The 22,828-nt window shown below is 28.8% G+C and overlaps 1 protein-coding gene across 6 annotated transcripts in view; it reads right to left on the bottom strand.

The window, feature by feature from the left end:
- rhea (Talin_middle and talin-RS domain-containing protein rhea) overlaps positions 1-22,828 on the bottom strand; it is a 124,380-nt gene that overhangs the window by 7,350 nt on the left and 94,202 nt on the right. For all 6 annotated transcript variants that reach the window (XM_087164318.1, XM_087164317.1, XM_087164320.1 and 3 more), the window contains exons 30-43: positions 22,491-22,623; positions 21,899-22,000; positions 20,613-20,783; positions 19,314-19,460; positions 19,130-19,234; positions 17,826-18,092; positions 16,314-16,483; positions 15,946-16,129; positions 14,702-14,827; positions 6,858-6,974; positions 2,378-2,563; positions 2,100-2,204; positions 1,745-1,850; positions 675-802 (exon numbers count right to left, since the gene is read on the bottom strand). In XM_087164318.1, the coding sequence (XP_087020444.1) occupies positions 675-802; positions 1,745-1,850; positions 2,100-2,204; positions 2,378-2,563; positions 6,858-6,974; positions 14,702-14,827; positions 15,946-16,129; positions 16,314-16,483; positions 17,826-18,092; positions 19,130-19,234; positions 19,314-19,460; positions 20,613-20,783; positions 21,899-22,000; positions 22,491-22,623 (2,047 nt within the window). The remainder of the gene's footprint in view (positions 1-674; positions 803-1,744; positions 1,851-2,099; positions 2,205-2,377; positions 2,564-6,857; positions 6,975-14,701; positions 14,828-15,945; positions 16,130-16,313; positions 16,484-17,825; positions 18,093-19,129; positions 19,235-19,313; positions 19,461-20,612; positions 20,784-21,898; positions 22,001-22,490; positions 22,624-22,828) is intronic.

The following is a 22,828-nucleotide window of genomic DNA, read 5'->3' as shown; positions in this document are numbered from 1 at the left end:
GGTACTGTGAAAATATTGGTTTTATACACAACCTTTTAAATCAGTTTTGCAGGGACATAAGCTGTCAGGCTACAACCAACTTCAACCATTCTTTTGATTCATGAGTTTAGACAAATGACACTATTTTTCAGGGGGCAACAGCCAGGCTACTCACTGCAATTATTTTTTTTGTAGCTTGATTGCTGCTGAAACTATGAAGTTCAAACAAATGACATTATTTTTCAGCAGTCATAAACTGCCAGGCTACTAACTGCAATTATTCTTCTGTAGCTTGGTTGCTGCTGTATCTATGGAGTTTAGACAAATGACACAATTTTTCAGGAGACATAAACAACCATGATATAACTTCTGATGCAGGATGGGTTGCTTTAACTGTTTGGCAAATGACCCGCTTTTCATATGACCAGGGAAAACCCTAAACTATTCCTCTTATGACCGGTACCAAGCAAAAAAAGGCGTAACTTACTTTCACCAAGAGAGCTGACTTGCAATAAGGTTGTCCAGAGAAAAGGCCATGTCTGCCATATATGTCTGATTCTTGGTTGAACAAATTGACACAACCAAGAATATCAAACATATCTGACAGCCATGGCTATGTCTTCTACAGCAGAACATTTAAGGGATGCCTAGAGAGAAATAAGAAAGACTAATTCTAATTAGTATTAACTTCTTACATGATGCTTCCTTATACGAGGTTTGAGGTTGGCTAATTTCTTTGCAGCTGCATCGATTGAGTTGGCAGCACCTAGCAGTTCATTCTCTGCAATGATCATAGGGTCATCAGGATCTTCCCAATCAGAACCTAAACAGACGTTAGAATATATCAATATATTATATTTAATTATTTCATCTCATGATTTTTGCAATTTACTATTGTTTGGTACATACCTATTTATGATGTTATCTTTTCAGAAAATGTAAATATGTATATATGCTTATTCTAAAGATTTTACATATTCTTGAATATCTGGAATCATAATTCTGAACTTAGGACACCAGTAGTCCTCATTTTAATAGGCAAGTTTGGTTAAATTTAGAATACAGGTGCCTTATCAAACTTAAGTTTCAAAAAGGTTTTGACTAAGAAGATAGAAATTGGTGAGGTCAGACTTAGAATTACTCCAGTAGTCCTCACTAAAATGTTAATCCTCATCCTAGTTTGCAAGTGAGATTAAATTTAAAATATAAATGCTTAGGCAAAACTGTCAAACTAAGTTTTGACCACGAAAATAACAATTGGTGAGGTTAGATTTGAAAATCACCAAACTTGATGCAAATAAATAATCTACATAATGATGCTAAGATTAAAAATTTTAACTTGACTGAAGAACAATGAGAAAAATATAATGATGCACATAATACCCGGCAAAAATGTTAACAATGAAAAAAAAAATTATATATAAAAAGTAAACAGAATTGAAATAAAGTTTTAGACCTACAATTGTTTTCTTATCAATTTCGTAAAACAGGATTGTAGATCGCTTAAAAAAACTATTTCTTAAAAAAGTTTTTTAATTAGTATTTTATGGAGGCGATAATAAATTTGTTTTTAGGACTAAGAAAATTTGCATTTTTTGATTCAATGATTGTTGATATTTTGCTTTATTTAATAGCTTTTAATCAATGTGAAATATTAAGAACAATCAACTAAGCATTAACTATTTACCAAGGGGTTAATTTAGAATAATCATATTCCCTAAGGATAAAAAAATGGAAAAACAAATTAAGCCAGAATGTTGCTCACCTTTCAATGCTTCTGCACATGAGATGATTTCAATGGTAGATTGTGCGATTGTTTGTGATATTGTGAACAGGTGTTGTTTATTTTCATTAGTAGGTTTTTGAATGACCTGTAAAAGAAAATTTAAAATTATTAATAAATAAATTAAGGGATCGCAATTTATACAATAGCAAATAATAATTCTTCAACAAAGTAGAGAAAATAAGAATCTTAAAAAGACTGTAAGAAAAATATAGAAAAAGCAAAAATGGAAAATAAGACACATAAGGGCTTTAACAATTTAAATATCTAATAACTTTTTAAGGTTAGTGATCAGAAATGATATATTTCAAGATGTTTTGTATAATACTCAACTTACTTGGTGAACCATTTGTAAAAGTTCTCTAAAATGTACAGCACAGTTGTGACCGGTCATTAGAGTTCTAGATTTCAATTCATGGGTTTCAGATGTATAAGCTGCAGCCTAAAGAGCAAAATAAAAATAAAATTAAATAAAAAGAATCATGGCATAAATCAAGCAATGTACTTCAATAAGATTCTTTTTTTAAATTTCATATTTTGTTTATTTGAGATCTCTATTAAGGCAACTATATGCACCAAATAGAGAAAGAGGATATAGTACTAACTAGGACATACCTTTGAGACCATGAGTAAGTCAAAGATAGCTTTTCTTCCCATATTGGCAGCAACAATAATATCTTCTTGCTTGCAACTTTTACCAGCTGCAACTGCTTTACTTGTAGCCAATGTAACAGGCTTGGTTGCTTTTACCAAGTCTTCAGCAGTTGCAGAGCGCATAGGTGGATCAGGTAAATCATATGCCTATAAAGGAATATTGATTTATTATTAATATGTGAAATTTTCCAAGTAGCATAATGATACTAGAATAGAAAAAAAACAAACAATATCTGCTATTGTAGTTCAGTATTCAGAAATAAGATGATCAAGATTGCTTTTCATAACAACTTTTTCACAATATAAAAAGTATTAATTACAAATTATGCAAGCATATATGTATTTTTTTATTACAAAAAACTTATAATAGAAAATATTGATAACATAAAAGTTTAAATACTAAATAAAAAATCAAAGTTTGGATTTTCATTAAAAAAATGGACATAAAATACATTAAAACAGTTAACAAATTCATGCACAATTCAAGAATTTAATTCTGGTCAGTTTGGGCTTTAAAGTAATCTTTACAGATTTTTATTATCGCTACTACAGCAATTTTAGCTATTAATTTAATTTGTTCGCTGCAGTAATCTAGTAACTAGTTTAGAAAATTACATATGAAATTCTCCCATACATAAAGAGCAACATTATGTATGGGAGGATTAATAATTATTCCTTTACTGTAAATTGTTATTATTATGTAAATTGTTACGCCATTATTCCTTTACTGTAAATTGTTATATGCATTTTTAATTTTAAAATTCCGATATTTTTCTGCCACACACGATGCATGTAAAACACAAATCAATTATTTTAAATTTGATAATTAATCTAATACAGTAAAACCTCGCTACAACAATATTTTGCGGACCAAATAAGAATATTGTTGTAGAGGGATATATTGTTATATCGAGGGCCCACATAATTCTGGGACGCAATAAGATTTTTTGAAATTTAATGTTATATATTCATTAACTATAAATATATTTATATATTATCGAAAAAATTAATTTGCAAAGTGTTTATTACGGTTAAGCATTAAAAACAATGGATATAAATACAGAACATAAGATTGTAAACTTACCTTAAAAAAACATTTTTATTGAAAAAAATCTGATATTTTTGTTTGTTTATTCATTTTTCTGACTGTTAAGTCAACCAACAAAGTATGCATAGAGTCCAATGCCCGAAAATGATTTTCATTTGTGAATGGAAGACTTGAGAAAAATGTCTTTAGAGATTTCACGGATTGAAGAGCTTCATGGGGTGACAATACGGACTGTGATACACATGGATCATCATCACCATCTTCTTCCTCATCATTATTTTCCATTTCATCCGTAATTTCAGAGAGAATCTCTTCATCACTAACTCCTGCGAAAATTGTGAGATCGTCATCGGCAGTTAAATAGTCCTCCACGTTAACACCATATGTTTTACCCATTTTTTCCTCAAGTTGGGATAAAGATTTTTGAAGATTCAAAACAAATTCTTGATTATCTGAAAGATCACTGTCTGTGGAATTTTCTTCACTATTAGAAGCAATTTCATCTTCCAAGACACACAAACCGGCCTTTTTCCAACAATTTTGAATAGTTTTTTCTGTTACCTCCCACCAACTACCAGCAATAATATCACATGCTTCCTTGACATTCACAGTTTTAAAAGGATCTTCTACTTTATTTTCGATGTTGACAAGTATCGATTCAACCAAACGCTTCCTGTAGTATCCTTTGAAACACTTGATTATGCCCATGTCGAGTGGCTGCAAAATCGAAGTGCAGTTGGCCGGGAAATAAACAATTTCGACTTTGTGTAGTTTTGGAATTGATGTGTGAGCGGTGCAGTTATCAATTAATAAAGCAATTTTTTTCTTCCTCTTTTTCATTTCTTTATCTAACATCAACAACCATTCAGAAAAAAACTTAGAAGTCATCCAAGCTTTTTTATTGGCTTTATATTCCACGGGAAGACTTTTCACATTCTTGAAACACCTCGGCTTCAATGATTTGCCGATAACAAGAGGTTGCATTTTGTGTGTCCCTGTGCTATTGGCACACAGAAGAACAGTCAATCTCTGCTTTGATTTTTTTCCGCCGTAACATTTTTCACCCTTAAATGCCAATGTTCGATCGGGAAGGAGTTGAAAAAACAGCCCAGCTTCATCTGCGTTATAAACGTTCTCTGGTTTATACTTTTGAAGAATATCTGTCATCTTCTCTTGCTTCCATTCATTTGCTTCGTTAATCGGAGCAGATTTTTTCTCTCCGTGAACTTCCTGGAAAGTTATTCCATGTCGATCCCGAAAACGCATTAGCCAATCATTACTAGCTTTAAAAGTTTCGTTCCCTAGCATTACTGCGAATTTACGTGCTTGTGTGCATAACAAGGGCCCATTTATCGGGATATTTGTTGCTCTCATCTCTTGAAACCATTTTAAGACGGCAGCATCAATGTTTTCATTAGTTGCGACTTTTAGTCGTTTACGCTTTGGATTAATTAAATTTGAGCTTACAGTATCTTCGATCTGTTTTATTTTCTTTAGAAACGTTGCAACTGTAGATTGAGATAATCCGTATTTTCTAGCTGCATCAATTTGTTTCATCCCATCATCAATATCTTTAATAACGTTAAGTTTATCTTGAAATGAAAGTTGCTTTCTCCCTGCCATCTTATGCTAAATTACACTAGTAAAAAATATCCAATACACTGAAGACTCACCAAGCTGAAAATGTTAGCAGCACTAAATGCGAAAAGCTCTGATCGTAGAATTTGCGCTAGCTCATGAAAACACCAGGTGTAGTTTAAATCATTGATTAAGTGACAGTGATGAACATGAACGATGACCAATGGTCAGTATACATTTTTTTCTCCTCCTCAATTTCAATAAACGTGCTCCACCCACCTTCTACAGAAACAGTACCTTCTCAGGGTAGCAGGTGTTACTGTGATGTGTGTGGTCATTTATGACTCATGATGTTACAATGGTGATTTCTTAAGAACTGAGGGAGGCAATTCTAAAACATGAAGCTCTTAGGGTGGTCTAAGTAACTCAACAGTGGGGGAATGAAATTTGAATACAAAAGCCATTCTCTGATTTGAAAAGAAATAACAGTGGGGTGAAAGATCATAACCAGCAGTGACCCTTTTATCAGAAAAGATGAAAAAAATGGTAAAAGATGACAAAAAGGCATTTTACATTATTTGAAAACCAATAAAAAAAATAAAAAATAATGTTGAAATTTGAAAAAAAAAATCGTTTTACAGAGGTTTACTGCTTCAGAGAATATCGTTATATTGAGAGGAAGATAACATTAATCCATATGCAAGTTTAGCGGGACCACGGAACATTATCGTAATAGAGGGAGTTGTTGTTGTATCGGATATCGTAGTAGCGAGAGTTCACTGTACTTAACAATAACTATAAAGAAATTAATTAGAAAATCTAGTTGTAGGGGAAAGAAAATATAGTAACTAACAATTGTAAAATATTCTTTAATAATTTAAAATTTGTTAGTTGGTCTAAAATTATCAAAAAATTGTTATGATTAGCAAATCCCGTAATAGGGAAATGTAAATATGGCCTGCATAAGTAAAACACTGCTTAATAATTTAAGATTAACTGCTTCCTCTAATAAAATGACTTGGGTTTAAAAAAAAAAACAAATTAGTACCAGTGTTCATGCTAAACGCTTTTAGAAAGGTGGCCCATCTTGTCTGCTCCTAGATCCTTATAAATGTACCCTCTATTTTGTAAAAATAAGCTGCCAACCCTTAAAAACACTGCCTTTTCATTCATATCACATTTGAAAAGAATTATTCTACTGTTTAAATAATAATTACAGATTGATAAAATTATCTGTGCTTATAGGTTTAATTTTTATAAGTATCTTTTTTCTCAGGCGACTTGGTATATAATAAAATTTGATTTAAAGTTTTAAAATTATTTTTTAAATAAATGAATATCTCTTTTTATCTTTTAAAAAAATGCACCATTAAATGTTAATTTTCTTATAATTTACAGTTTAAATTATAAACAAAAGCTTTCAAGTCATTTTTCAATTAATTCTTTTAGCGTACTTTTTTGAAAAAAATTTATGCATGTATGTTTTTTAGGAAGCCTTTAAATAATTTTATTAACTACAAATTTTCTCTCATTTTGATAATGGAAGAATTATTTTTTGAAATATACACACAAAAATAGTATAAGAGGGTAATTTAAAAATTGTTGATGATCAAATTCAGTTATTACATAATATTACATAGTTTGACGAATTTCAACAGTGCTAACTTAGTTAAGTGCTAGCCTTTCAAAACTCTAAACCTTTTCTGAGAGGTAGCGTCCTGTCATTTTTTATTCTTCTGTAGTACTATTTTATTGGGGAATAATATTTTAAAACTGTCCAGATTAAGTAACTAAAATTTTATTTAGATATCTTACCCTGATTTCTTGTAAGATAGCTTCAATCGTAGATTCCAGTGCACGTGTACCCCTTGAGTGTTCGTCTTCCACAGATTTTACAGTTTTAAGAAGAGATGTAACATTGGTAACCATAACCTGTAACAGTTCATTAATGTATATTAAATGTATGTATTTTTTGTTATAAAAAGTAAACATAAAATTGCAAAAGTTTTATTAGATAAAAATTTTATAAATTAAGAGAACTAATGTTACAAGGATTATCTTTGTTTAGATGCAGAAAAATAGAAAATAGTACAAATAATTAAAATTATATAAAAGGTAGCAAAAAGGCAACCTTTAATTTTTAATAATTTAAATGGCTTAAAATTGTGATTCTAAACCTTTAATAACAAAGACATTACATTCAAAAACATTTATTGATAATATCAAATAGCATACAAAATTTATTGTAAGACTAATTTATTTACAATTTGATATATTTGTGATAAACTCACTAATTTAGGCACATATTTTTCTTCTTCAAAATAAAACAATTTAGACATGTTTCTGTCAAACACAATATATCAGACATATGCTTCATAAAATACAACTAATTTTATAAAAATTATCAGAAAACTAAACTTTAAATCGAATTAACAATATAGCTTTTTCAAATTAAGATAAAATGCAGTTCTATCATTAAACATGTTCAAGTTTTAATTTAAACTAAAATAAAGTTACGCAGTTTAAATAATTTCTGCAAAAATAAATCCTGGTGTACTTTATTCTAATTTTTTTTTTTAATATCAATAAGTTAATAAAATCTCAGTATGTGCAAATAACAGCAACAGCTATCTTAACAATTTTTTTTAAAAATTACATAGTGTGTAAGTAGAGTTTGCAAATATTACATTTATTAATTTAATGATGGAATTGCTCACTAATAAACATTTATTTAATTAACAAATAAAAAATACTTTCACTTCTAACAATAAAACTAATCTTTGATCTACTTACAAAATAATACATTTCTTGAATATGAATGAGACGAAAATAATACTGATTGACAAACTAATACTATTTAACATTTGGTAGAGGAGCTAGTAAAATTACTAATATTTCTTGCCTTTCTCAAGTCAAATTTAAACATTAATATGCATGATTAAATATAAATCAGTTGTTACTTTCAGATTTAATTTTTTTCCCATTATACCTCATAATAAAATATTTTATTTATCTATTTAATTACTCAATTTAGGCTATAAGAAAATAAATTTAGGCTCCTCATTCTTTGTAGCAACTTCAATCCATAGTTATTTAATATGGTTAACAATTGTATATTACATATATTTATCAAATTTTCATTACTGATACATACAATAACTATAATGTTAAGCAAAAGTTTGGAATTGTAAAAAAGTAATAATAACAATTCCAATTCTCTAATTTTTAATGCGATGATTAAAAAAACAAAACAAATTATAATGGTTTCCAATTATAGTTATTTTTTATGAATCATAATCATACAATGTTGCATTATACTTTAAGTCATCACTAATATTGCGCAACGTATTTAGCAAAAGTCAGTAACGGTACTGAAAATTTAAAAAAAAAGTCAAAACAATTACAAATAAGAAAAATAGTAAGAGGCAATCAACTATCTAACAAAATATGAACAGGAAACAATTTAAAAGTACACAAATAAAATAAATTATTAGTGTAATTAACTAAATAAACTATTACTAGATTAAAAAATTTCATTCATTTCAAAAATATACAGATTGGAAATAACAATTGACATGTTTCAAGTGCTCAAAAATGGGCACCTATTTTCATATTTTTGAAGTGAATGAAGCTTTTTTATCAAGTAATATCTTACTGGTTCAATTTCTAAGAATTATTTAACTAAATAAACTATTACCAAACTTAAACAATAAGATATGTCTCAGTCATATAAAAAATATGCAATTAAAAAAATTATATAAATAAAGCTTTGTCAAAACAAAACAATCTAAGTACAGAGAGTTCAAAAAGCATTTAATCAGTTAATATATGAGTATAAAATTATTCACTTTAGTTATAATTACTAATTTATCCAATTATGTCTTGTATTTAAAAATTTTTCAGAGAATGTGGGACATTGCCTTTACCCTTTTAAAGAATAAGAAATAATTTAATACTTCCTTGGTACAGGAATGACTTTCTAACACTGAAAAATAAGAAATATGAAGAAGAGTTTTGTTCTTGCTAACAAAAAAAAATATAAATTTCATATAATCTGGGATTGTATGCAAGCTGATCACAAGAAAAAGCAAGAATTTATTTGAAAAATCGTAAGAGGTCAAAATAAGTTATACATAAGATTTTAAAATGCACATTTTTAAATATATATACAGTGAAACCTCCAGGGAGGGACCACTCTCTGTTTCACAGTTAATGGAGTCTGGTGGAGGTTGGTCGCTCTTAGGGTTGATCGAGTTCAAAATGCTATCGAAGGTACAAGGTTTTACGCAAATGATTTTAATTTTAGTCCATGTCCTTTTCTTTTCTCTTCAATAAAATTTAGCATCAATAAAAATGATCCTTACTGATAAAATTATATATATAAACAAATTTACCAATTATGAATGATAGAACTATTTTAAATAAATAAAAAATTACGTTTTTTGTTTAAGTTTGCATTTAATTTATATCATAAAAATTAGTTAGCTTTAGAAGATTAGAAGGTTCCTTTGTTTGAGATCTTTAGTTTTTTCTAAACTATCATTTTGCTTTCCAATTTAAATTTCAACTTTAAAATAAATCATTGATAGCATGATCTTTAGTGCACTCTGACTGCAACATGAGGTTGCAGATCTCTTACAGAGATCGTCAAAAAAAGCTCTTGAAATGAGAACCTCAGACAAATGATTTGAATACATTTTTATCTACTTATTTGTTTTGTTATCTACTTATTTGTTTTGATAAAATTCTGTTTTGAAATTTTTTCGTGTTTCTTTATTTGACCTTTTCCACACTTGGTGCAGAGGTTTGTCTGGTTGCTTGGAGAAGTTTTGATGTTCTTTCCTAAAGGTTTCCTTCAACACAAAGTCTATGGAAAAAATTTCGAATCTCCCAAAAGTGGTTGTAAATAGAGGAGGTTGCTACACAGACTGTCTTTCCTGGAGGTTCCACTGTATTTAAAGTAAAATCTTGTTTTTTTTTTGTTTTTTTATAGATAGAGATTTAAGGGGAGATGCTAGCAATTTCTTTTAAAGAAACACTCTTAATAATAAGCGCTAGTGCAGTATATTTTCAAAATTGTTTTGACATATTAATTTTATAAATTTGAAGTTATCATTTTAATTCAAGCAGCACATTTTTCTTTTTGCATATTATTCTCAGATAAAAATTCAATTAGTTTAATGTTAACACAAGTCTTATAATTTAAGGAATCATCATACATTTAAGAGGATTTCCTTAAAGCATACAGAGAGAGAACTTAATTTCAGGGAAAAAAATTTATATTTTCAGGCTTTCCATGAAAATTCCCACAAAATTCTGGATCATTTTTTTAAACATAGCAAATTTGGAAAAAGAAAATATTGTTTTTCATCCAATACATAAAAAACAGTTTGGAGCAAGAAATGTTTGAAACACTAGAAAACCATCTTAAAATTAATAGTTTCTCATCTTGGGATCATTATTTATCAACATAAGATTTTCCTTTCCTTCTTAATTAACTTTCTGTTAACACTTAGTTAACTTTCTGTACCTAGTGGACAAACTATGAATTACAAAACTAATAACACAGCAATTAAATGCAGTTCAAGGTAAGCTAGTCTTTTTTTCCAAAAAATTTCTAATGAAACAATATCCATTCATCTTCAAAGAATTTCTGATGAAGTAACATTAATTCAGAGCACTGAAATGTTTAGTGGACGAGTAATGGAGTCGTATCAACTTCGTCCAAAGCTTCTGACTGCTCTGAGAGCAAACGAATGAGCTCGTCTTCTTGGTCAGAGTGGAGCCACTCATCCGACGTGTAACTCTCACGAACTGTCACCTAATATGAAGAGACAGAGAACAAAGATGTCACCCAACACTGATGTCTCTTAGATAAACATTTTCAGGTTGTTAGCCACATGCATTTAACTAGACAACCAAGTGAAGTGATAGATATGCATCTCATCAAGTCCCGCAGTGGACTGATCGTTAAGACACGGTTCCCAGCAGATCACCGAAGTCAAGCATCACTGGCTGCGGTCAGTGTGCGGGTGGGTGACCACTTGGATCAGTTTGCATAGGGACCGAGGGTGTGCGGTATTGGTCCTCGTTAAACTGTGCTACCGTAAAGTGCTTGACTTCGCGCGCAGGTCGTCAGGCTACCGAAGCAGGGGTGCCATCCCCTCCGCAGAGGATCAAAATTGTGATGGCATGTCTTCGGATCATCCTCCGGGATGTTTCCCAGACCGTCGCCAATAGCCCATTGTGCAGCTCTAGTGCGACGTAAATTAACAACAAACAAGCATCTCATCAAATCGAGTGGTGTAATTAAAAAGCTCTGATTGATTGATTAAGTCCCAGTGTAAGCTACAAACAGGCACCTCTTCCTAGTTTGCGACTCAAACCTCAGTCACACGTTGTTGATCATATTGCAAGTCACTCTTTACTATCCAACCTTCTCTATCATGCTTGTGCAGGATCTTTTTCCCTGGATGATTTATGGATTTTGCTTGTTCCCATTAATCAACAAAAATTACTTAACTTTTCAAGTTAGGCTTAAAATTAAACTATTGCTGAAGGTAAAAGGATATATCTTTCAGATGAACTATCATGAATTGACAGTGTTCATCTTGAAAAATAAACTAAAAGAAAAAACTATTGGAGAGGTCTTAAAAATTTGAAATGATTTTAAATTAAATCATTACTTTGATGGCAAATTTTAAAAATCAACCTAGCCTATCAAACCTAGGTGATCTTTAGCCAAAAGAGATAATGTACCGCTGTGCAGACCTGCAGATTCAAGATTCAGAATTTACTTATGCTACACTCTCGCCTTAATTGGTGACCCGGACATGACACTTTGCCTTGGGTGGATGTTAAAATCTCACAATTAGAAAGTCTTTAGCTATGAGACATAACACACTACTGTGCAGCTCAATAGGTCTGGAGACTTATCCTTCTTTACTATCACTTTGAATGCTCTAACCTCATTCTTCTGTAGTTCCTCACAGTTTTCATCAACAGCACCACTGACAAGATTTATAACTATCACTTCACACAGTTCTCCTAGATAGCTGTTAATATCCATTCCCAGTAAAAACAAACAGTAGGTCTGGGAAAAGTGACATGCTAAGAGTCAGTGAAAGTTGCACCTATGTTCTCTGCTCTTAAGTGTATAACATGCAGGAGAGAGTTTACTAACATGCTACAGAAATTGCAATTCTTTTTCACTGAAAGAATAGCTCAAAAGACACTAGAATATGTAAACCACCAACTAATATAGCATGCAATATTATTGAGGATTATTACAAATTTTATAAACTTTAAATGAGATAAAAATTTGAGATCATCAGGGGTGATTGTGGGCCCAACTCAAAAATCCTGAAAATTTCTTGAGTAAAATCATTCAAAAAATTAATATCTTTATAAATTTAAATCATTGAAATTTTCAAAACATGATATTCTAAATGAATTATATGCAGCATAATTTAAATGAATAATTATGTGTAAGTTTACTTTTATCTCTAATCACATTTATTTTTCTACCAGAAAAAATATTTACAAATGAAAGAGACGCCAAGTATAAATTCTAGTTCTAATATTTTTAAATAAAATATACAAGAATTTTTATGGAAATGCGATTGATGATTTCTTGAAACTTCTGGATTTCTTGAAACTCGGGAGCACAATCACCCCTGGATCATGTGACTGTGTCATTATTTTAAGCTATTAAAGCAGTATAGCACAATTGTGCTCTAAAAGGTACAGAATATATTTTGCTAATGATTTTTACCGGGTGTCTCAATGATGTTGAACAATTTGAAAAATAAATTTTAAAAAATAAATATATAAAAGTGGAAGGGATGGAGATAAAAAATATTCAGTCCACTTGCTGCAATCTGCTCGAGAGATCAGATGTTTCTAATCAAAAAGGTTCGTTAAATGGCACTGTTCATCGAGAAAAACTATAGAACAATGCTTTCAAAATAACCTGTTTTTGCTGCAACAACGTCATACAATCAGAGGACTGAATAAGATAAGCAGACGGCATTTTAGTTAGAATAGACTGATATGCAGCAAAAAACATTGTTTTAAAATATTTTCAGACAACAACATCATCGACTGACAAACTTTATAAACAATTTTGAAATTTCATTAGAAAAACATCTTGTTTCCTGAGCAGAGCAAAAAAAAAAAAAAAAGGTAATTTATTTCTTACTATTTTCTTTTAATTGATTTTTCAAATTGTCTGCCATTTTTGTGGCACCCGTAAAAATATATAACATTGTAGAAGGTAATTAAGCTTCAATTGTAACACTAAAATGATACAGTAAAACCCCTCGTGTGGAACAGAGTAAACCTTATGCTTTACTCTGTTCCACAGTAAAATGGTCATTCTTAGAGGTTACCTCCATCGACTTTAAAATGTTATTGAAGCTACTTGATTTTTCACAAACGATTTTGGTCAGAGTGATTTTCTTGGTGCGGAAATGTCACTTGCATCATGAAAGACCAGAGCGATGAATAAAATTTAGTTTTAATAGAAATGATCCTTACTGTTATAGTTATCAGTAAAAACAATTTTACCCAATGATAGAACTATTTAAAATAAATAAACAATAACTGCAACATAAGGTTGAAGATTGACTGCAATATAATATTTCTTAGTGTTCCCTTATTCGACCCTTTCAGCATTTGATGCGGAGGTTTTGACCGGTCACTGGCAGAGGTTTTACTGGTCTTTCCTAAAACGCAATGTCCATGGAAAAAATTCCCTGCCGCCCCCAAAGTGGTTAAAATAGAAAAGGTCGCTATATAGAGGGGGCCTTTCCTGAAGGTTTCACTGTATTAACATTATTAGATAATGCATTATTATTCAAATATATCTATCATTTAAATTTTATATCATTTTAAGAAAATAATTCTTTAACTGCTGTAATAAAAAACAATAACTGGTATGACTAATTTTTTTCAATTATCAAGACTAATTTTAAATGTTATGTAGAAAAAAAGAGAGCTTTTAATTTTATTTTAACACAGGTTTGCATGAATTTCATAATTGTTTTTTTTATTTTTTATCAAAACATAGGTATACAAAAGAATTTATCACAGTTTTTTAATTTTTAAATATTAACTATACAAGATAGTTTTAGATTTTTAATTAGCACAATAAGCAATAAAAGTATTTTTAGCATATGGCCATCGAAATTAAGTAACACTGAAATAAATTGAAAAATTTGAATATGTATACACCAATTTAAGGTTTTCTTTACAAGTCATACTTACTCATACTTAACATAAGTCATACTTAATTTACGGTCATAAGACCATAATAAGTAGATTATTAAAATTATGCAGTAGCAATATTAAATTGCTTCAATGTAGCATTAATTATTGAACAAATGAGCTTAATAATGGGTATGTTATTAAATAAATAAGCTTAGAGAATAATGTTTAACTTAAGCATTAAACCAAAGCAGCAAGAAAAATAATACTTTATTAAAGGCAGTTAAATTAATTTATCAATCAAATTAATCAATTTTCATGTATGGTATAATTTTGTTTAGTAATGAAACATTTATTGAACAATTGAAATATGAACCAATTTAATTAATAAACATTTAAATCTCCTTTTTCATAATTATAATATGCACAAAATTTGCATAATGCGTACTTACTTTTGCAGAGTCTCTCAAATTGATCATGGCAGGATGATGGATATTTTTACCTGATGCTGCTTTTGTTGCTTGAACTAAATCACCTAAAGCAGTGGCTACATCTTTAACAGCATTGATGAGCAAGACCTAAAGTTAATTGGTACATTATTATCAAAATTTATTTAAAAGTATTAAGGTTACTTGATATTTTTACATTTTAAGCAATAAATATGTTTGCTATTAAAATAAATATGTGGAGCTTTTATTAAACTACATTCATACTTACCTCATATCAGTAAATATCATAAAAACAATCACAGTATCACTAAAAAGTTATCTATTCATTAATATAATTTTTAAAATTTAAAATAACTAAATAAAAGAATAACAATAGTAATAAAAAAAAGCTAGGTTTGGACTTTACATATATTGATTTTATTTATTTTTTTTTTTTTGTGTAATGTTGTAAGTAGAAAGTTTAAATTTATTAAGAATTTTTTTTTTTTTTTTTTTTTTTGTGATTTATGAAGCATGTTTTGTTTTAAAAATGTAAAATATAGAAAACATCAAACCAAAACATTTTTTGGAAAATGCAACAATGAAAATGCTGCCATTTATTTAGGATATTTTTGATAAGAAATAAAATTTATTCAAGTATAACAGCTTTTAAAATTCTCTTTTTGATGGAAAATTGGGGAAAAAAATGGAAATAATTTTTTAAAAAAATGTCAAATCACTAAAAAAAAAAAAAAAAAAAAAAAAAAAAAAAAACCACCTTAAAACAGAATGATTTTCAGTAGCTTTAATTCACTAATTTCCTAAAGCAACTTAGCATATGAGCAGATACAACACTTACGTAAGAAACTATGTAAGAAATTAAATTAAAATAGATGTATATAGCTGTTTTGCTATTATCATAATGAGCACTGAGAAATATATTAGTTAAATGTAACAAAATATTTAAAAACTCAATTGTTAGCTATTCTATTAAGTAATTAAATTATCTAGTAGTTACAAAACTTTCTTTGAATTAAAAAAAAAAAAAATAAAACCATTGAGGGCTTGGTTATAATAGATTTTACTAAAAAATTGTTTTCAGAGTTTTTAGTAAATTGTTTGCAGATATTTTAGAATAGCATTTTAGAGCTATTTTAAGAGCATCTGGACGTAGACAAGAAGTACATTGTAAAGATAACAATATAAAAAATTTAAGATTTAGATAACATATTTATTATAATGTGCAACAAAGAAAGTAAGTTTCGTACTTGAGCATCAGAGTTGTTTGCACCAAGAGAAGCAGCTCCAAGTTTAACAACCTCAGCCAATTGTATGATAGTGGTAACAGCATTCTGAGCAGCAACAGCAAGTTGTTCTTGGCTGGAGGCAGCTCCGGCAACAAGAGTCTTTGTGTCTTCGACAAGAGCTTTAGCAGTTTTTAGAATATTCTCCCTGCAAAATTAAATTAAAAGAGTTAGATAATTGGAATACAAAATTTTTGAAACAAATACAATGAAAGGTTCCAGCTTTATTTTGATGCAGTTGGTAGCATTTCAAAATAGCTTGTTATGTTTGATATTTAAAAATAAATCATCAAAAGAATCAATGTAACTCAAGATAAAGAGTAAAAACTAACCTGTGATCTGAAAATGTTTCATTCTCGTTTTCAGCATGCAATGTACCAGCTGTTGCAAACATAATAGTTGTATCCAGGTCACCAATTATTCCACTGACAGTGCTGGCGGCATTGATACATGCTTGAGTACCTCGAGAGCCAGCTTGTAATGCTGCAAGCACAAATGAAACCTGAAAAAGAAACAATTTTGTTAAATATTAATATACTGCAAAACCAAGCACAGCTTCTTAAAGGAAAGTTACGATAAATCTGAAATGAAATAAAATTATACTCTTCAGAACTTAGAAATGAATTCTGTACAATTCAAATTAAAACGTAGAAAGTTGTAGTCACTGAGTGTAACACCAAAGATTGTAGCTTTATTTACAGTTTTTATACCTAGTATTAATTCACTTCCTTCTTTTCTCAATCCATTCGTTCAGGCACTTATTTACTAACTATATCAAAAATTATTACAAAATATAATTTACATAAAAAAGGAATAGTCCTTATAGTAACTAACAATATTAAGTGATGCTCATTAAATATTGGAAAATATTAAATGACACATAATCAAGTATCATTATAAAGAAGAAATTTTTTTTATTAACTAGATAAAAAAATGGTTATCTACAATATATCCTCTTCCCTCAGACTAACATAAGTTTATAAAACTACTAAAATTAATTTCATAGAAGTTCAATCAAAATGCTGTTAAAAAATGTATATGAACATTTTTGAACTTGCTCTATCAGCTAAAATAAGCAAATTACTACCTGCTTAAATACTAATGCAAGAAAATTACAGCAATGCACATTATTTTTTTGTTTTAACATTGACTTTTACTGTAGTAATCTTAATTTTAAGAATTTATAGCTTTGCAAATATAGCAATTTATAGCTTTGCAAAAAATTTAATTTAATTTAAGGAAAACAAAGTTAATTTTCATGAAAATTTTGAAACTCTTTGAAGAATTTTGTTCTGATTGAAATGTAATTTTTATTTCATATTAAAAAATCTAAAAAAAAAACAAAATTTTTTTCTAGATATTTTAATAAAAATGAAAAGGAACATTTAGTGACTTACATAAGGATTGCAAATGGCCTTTATCCCTTTTCAAAAAAAAAAAAAAGCCCAGGGTGGCCATAAAACAATTTCCCAATTTTTTTGTTAAATTTTACCCAATTTCCCTGATTTTTGTAACTGGTGACATAAATTTTACTAATTTTTCACTTATACTTTATTCTGATACATAAAATACATTACAAAATGTAGACTTATAGGTATTTTCATCAAATTTCCTGACATTTCCAAATTGATAAAATTCCTTAATTTTTCCCTGTACTGAAACTACCCTGTTATTTTTTTAATTTTTTTAATCTTTTCATAATACTGTTCGGCCCTTAAGTAGCTGGACGTCCAACCACCAATTTAGTAATTGTGAGGTTTAAATGTTCATTAAATTTTTTGGACATACATTTTAGAAACATTAATGTGAAAATAACATAAAAAATAATTCTTTAAAGTACTAACTTTTTCAGTGACTGTTCTGGCACTGTCTGAAACATCTCTTTGACTATATGTATCAGAAGGATTACTCTGGCAGGTACCAGCAGCTTTTGTTAAATCAATGCATGCAGATCCTAGATCTTGAACACTTGTCTTGATTCTGTTGGCAACATCAAGATTAGGTGTTGATGAGATGGCTCCTCGTGTATCTATGGCAACATTTTCAAACAGGTGAGCTAATCTTCCTGCTAGAGGTCCCAGCTGAGCTGAATCAGTTCCAGATTTGACAATCTGGTAAAAAAAGAATATAAATTTATTGAAATCTAGATTTTAAACTACTTTAGAAAAATCTGAAATAAATAATTATACAAAGCATACAAACGTAAATTAGAATGTTTCCCCTTTTCGTTAAAGTAAGCATGATTTGCTTCCCAAAAAAAAATTTCAAATTTGTTAACTGGGATACTAGATTCAGCTTTTAAAATGGTCAGGCTAAATGGTAACATGATACTTTAAAAAATGTGTAATTTACATTGTCATTTTCTAATATTTTTGGGACAGTTCTTAAGTTACTATTTTTTATTGTTCAATATATTTGTTAAAACAATATTATTATACTAACTATGATTAGAACAAAATATTAACACATAAAGGTGCATTTCTTTCAATTTTTGTGTTTTGTATTCAATTCTTTTATTTTCCATATCATTTTGAGACAGATAGTATTCTATAATTTAACTTTGATAGAATTATTTTTTTACATATATTTGCAATGTCACCAATAAATACATTAATTTGAATTACACATAAATACGATTAGAATAAAATATTATTACAAAATTAACACATAAAGTTGTATTTCTCTTAATTTTTGTGTTTTTTTTCCATACCATTTTGAGACAGAGTGTATTCTATAATTTAACTTCAATGATAGATTTATATATTATATATACATTCGCAATGCCATCAATGAAGTGTGGCTATCTGTTTAAAATTTTGTGTTTTCCTTTTGACATTGTTAGGTGTCAGATTAAGTTATATATTTAATTTTAATTCATAAAATAGGGTGATGGAAAAATTTATGAGGGGAATAATTATTTTGTTCGTTACAATATTGGACAAAAATTTTTTAGCATGAATATTTACAAATTTTCAAAAGTAAATAAACTTAGTTTTTGAAATATAAAACGTTTGGATAAATTAAATTAAGAGTGCAATTTCATGTTCAGAAAATTTTTAATTCTTTAAGAAAAAGTGCATTTGAAATAAATGAAACCCAAACAGTCAGTACGAAATATAAATCAGATTGTACACATAAGCATATTTACCATTTCCTGAGCAATCTTGGCTATTTCTTTTGAATTAGTCACCATTCTAGTTTGGAAATCTACAAACGAGCTTTCCGGCACTTCAATTCCATCCCTCTCATCCACCTGAAACAAAACACACACATTTAATTCTAGTTTCATAGCAACTCATTTCAAGAGTGGCAATTTCATTAAAAAAAATTACCTTCACAATTGCTCTGTTGATGGTGTCCACTAAGCCAGTCACAACGCCAGCTTCAGTGGCAGCACATTCCACAGTACGCATCAGGTCATGCAGAGCCTCTTTCATGCCATCAGCAGATTCATCCAGTTCACAATGAATATGAGAGGCCTGTGACAGAAAAAAATATAATTTAAATATCTTTGTTAAAAACTGCTGCACAAATATGAAATACTCCTGACAACTTTAATACTGATAACATTTTCACATAATGTAAGCTTACAGACATGAAACAGATGCAAAAAATATTTATTGGAACAAGTCAGTGAGTATGTGTTTCTCACCCATTTTGGTCTTACATTTCTATAATAAGTAAAAAAAAAAATAATAAATAAATACTTCACAAGCTCTCGCCAAAAACTGTTTCGATAAAACAAAAAAAAACCTTACTCTATTTACTACATAGATGACAAGTTAAAATGTAATTAGTAATAAAACAATAAATTGTACTGGAACTTCTATGAAATATATTTTCGAGTCTCTAAAATTTTGATGCTGCCAATCATAGTTACCTAAATAATTACAGAAACTGGTTAATGAGGCCAGATGCAAATGAAATAGTAGTGGCAATATAAACATGGAAGTATCACAAAAGAATGAGCAGATTTCAACAATTACACATAAATGTTACATGAAATTAAAAAAAAGTATCCCATTATTATTTTTTTAAAGTTACAAATGTTCAATGTGCGATCCTTTTATTATACAACAAACATCTAACCTATTATAAAGTTCATTTTATACAGTGCTGCGTTTTATACAGTGCTTCGTTTTATCTAGTGCTGCAAAAATACACTCTTAAAGTTCTTGCACTGTTTTCAGCATTGGAGGTCTTAAAACAGCATCTTGGGTATGTGGGGATCAAATGATTTACACTTAATCCCATTGACCCCCAAGATCTTACGGAATTATTCTAAATACACTGTTATCAATGCAAAAAATCACTGCAAAAATGCATTTGTCAGCATCATGAACCATTAATAGTGTGAAGCTACAAAAATGTGCGCAACGAACTTGATAGCTGACATTGAAAAGTTTGTGGCTTATTAAAAGGGTCAAATATAAAACAATAGCAACTTAAAAAAGCAAACAAGCTTGTTATGTTTCTGGGAATCTTTATATGCGTAATAATTTCACAAATATTAATATTTCAAATACTTTATTCACTTGTGATAATTCTGTACTTTGCTTTAATGTCATCAGCAATATCTGTATTTTTTTTCTCCATAATTTTTGGTAATGTGATAAAAATGTTGTACTTACTTTTGGATTTCCGCCAGCTTCCTTAGATGCATAGATAAGTTGCAAAGCACATTCTGCAACAGTTTTTGTTTGATCAAGAAGTGCCATCTGCTGTTTAGAGTTAATAGTTTTTGATGCACTTCCAATTGCACTCTGGACAAGAGGATCAAAGAAGGAAGTCATTTGAGTCACCTTTAATTAGAAGAGTAACAATTAAAAACACAGACACATAACATTAAAGAAATACCAAATGAATATCTGTCTATCTATATATATAGTGAGAGAGAATCATGTATAAAAAATGTTAAAATTTTTCACAATAATTTAATTTTGCTTCAACAAAGTGAAAGTTCATATAAATGAGTCAGAATATATCTTCTTTCATATGATACACATGAAAAGGAAGAAACTAATATAATGAAATAGTTTTTCATTTACATAAGTTACAATAGTTTTTCAAATTACATAAAAAATAAACAAAAAGATCTATCTATATAAACAAAAAGTTCTATCTAGATCTATATAAATTGATATTCATAAAGTAAAATTTACAATTCAATAATTACAGAATACCAAACAATTTAAACCAAATAAACTGCTAATAAAATATTTAAAAAATAAAAAATATTGTATTTTAAAAATAATGCAGCAGGCAAAACTATTTATTGATTAAGGTTTTCAAAATATATACAAAATGATTCAAGACATTCTAAAGGGAATTCATTGTTTCCATGTTAACCTATGAATAATTATATGAATTCCCTTAGTAGTATTGTAACTAATTAAAAATTTCTTGATTTAGTTTATTTATTTTAAATATATTCTAATGAACTTAGTTGCCAAATTTTAAGGTTGTAAGTAGACCTAATTGCAAGTTTAAATTTGGTACAAGCAACCAAAATTTAGCAATTTAGGTTAAAAAAGAACACATTCCAATAACTAAAACAGAAAAAAAATGAGTAAACATGGAGGTAGTACAATCTTTTTCACAATGAAAGGGACCATAAAATTTTTTTTTGGTTATAAGAGGTATTATAAACTAAATATTTAAACAAAAGCTTCAAATTCTGGTATAAGATAATAAATACTAAATTATACGATAATTAAATGTTAGTGTAAGTTTATATAAATACTAACCTCAACATTTCACTCATCAAAGGTAAGCTACAAGAATAATAAACTTTTGCTATAATTCTCAATATAAATAGTAGTTTTGATTTTATGAAAGTTTTTAATGATAAGATATTACTCACAAAGTGTTCATATACAACAGAAAAATTTCTTTTTCAACAAAAAAATTAACTTACTAGATGACCTAATTTCTCAGCTTCACCCATTGCTGCAGTACGTACGCCATCAATCCTCTCCAATATTTCAGATGCAGATGATTCCATTTGCTCTTGATAACCCTATAAAGAAGAAAAAAAAATGTCAAAATGAATTTATCTTGTTAATACAGCTTAACAAAAAATAAAAGAAACAGAATTTAAAATCAAACATAAGTATAGTGTATCTTACCTTCAGGGGTTTCTGAAAAATTGCAACAAATAAGAATTTCGTGCACTTTAAATCATTGCATAGTTTAAAAATGAAACGAAACTGTAACAATAACTACACATTTGAAAAAAAAATATATATGTGTATATAGGGAGGCTACAAAAACTTAAAAGAAAAGTTTCCTGATTTTCAAAACTTGTGGCATAAATTTTATTGTTTTTTCAGTTCTGTATTCCTCGTGATTACGTAAAATACACGTACATACGTAAAATACATTATGAATCACTTTTATAAACTACTGAATAAATTTTTTTTTTTAAATTAAAGATTTCTTTTTTTTAAACTGAAAGTTTCAAAACATTAGGTAAAAAAAAGACCATTAATATAGCATGTAGAATATACCTTCAAACTGTGATCCTTTCGAGGCAAGGAATTTTGTCCAATAATACTGAGTGAGGCTCGATCAAGCTCACGAATACAGGAGCTAAGCTTTTCAATTGCAGCATCACATTCCTTCTGACCAGGAGCTTTATCCCTAAAATAAATAAACACATATTAGTTCCGTCTATACTTAATAAACTAGTTGCTTTGACATACAAAAGGCAATTTATTTGATTGTGTAATTAGGATTTTAAGGTTTGCTAATTTTTCAATACTTGAAAAACAAATATGTTTTTGCTTTCAAAAATTGTCTAATTTTGCTTGGTCATAGAAGTTACTTCTATTCTTCAATGATAAAG

Source organism: Parasteatoda tepidariorum, chromosome 5 (genome assembly GCF_982258835.1).
Source record: "Parasteatoda tepidariorum strain Cologne lab strain chromosome 5, Ptep-v5.0, whole genome shotgun sequence".
Taxonomy (NCBI): Eukaryota; Metazoa; Arthropoda; class Arachnida; order Araneae; family Theridiidae; genus Parasteatoda; species Parasteatoda tepidariorum.
Note: the sequence above shows the minus strand (reverse complement) of the source record. Positions and strands in the feature narration are given on the sequence as shown.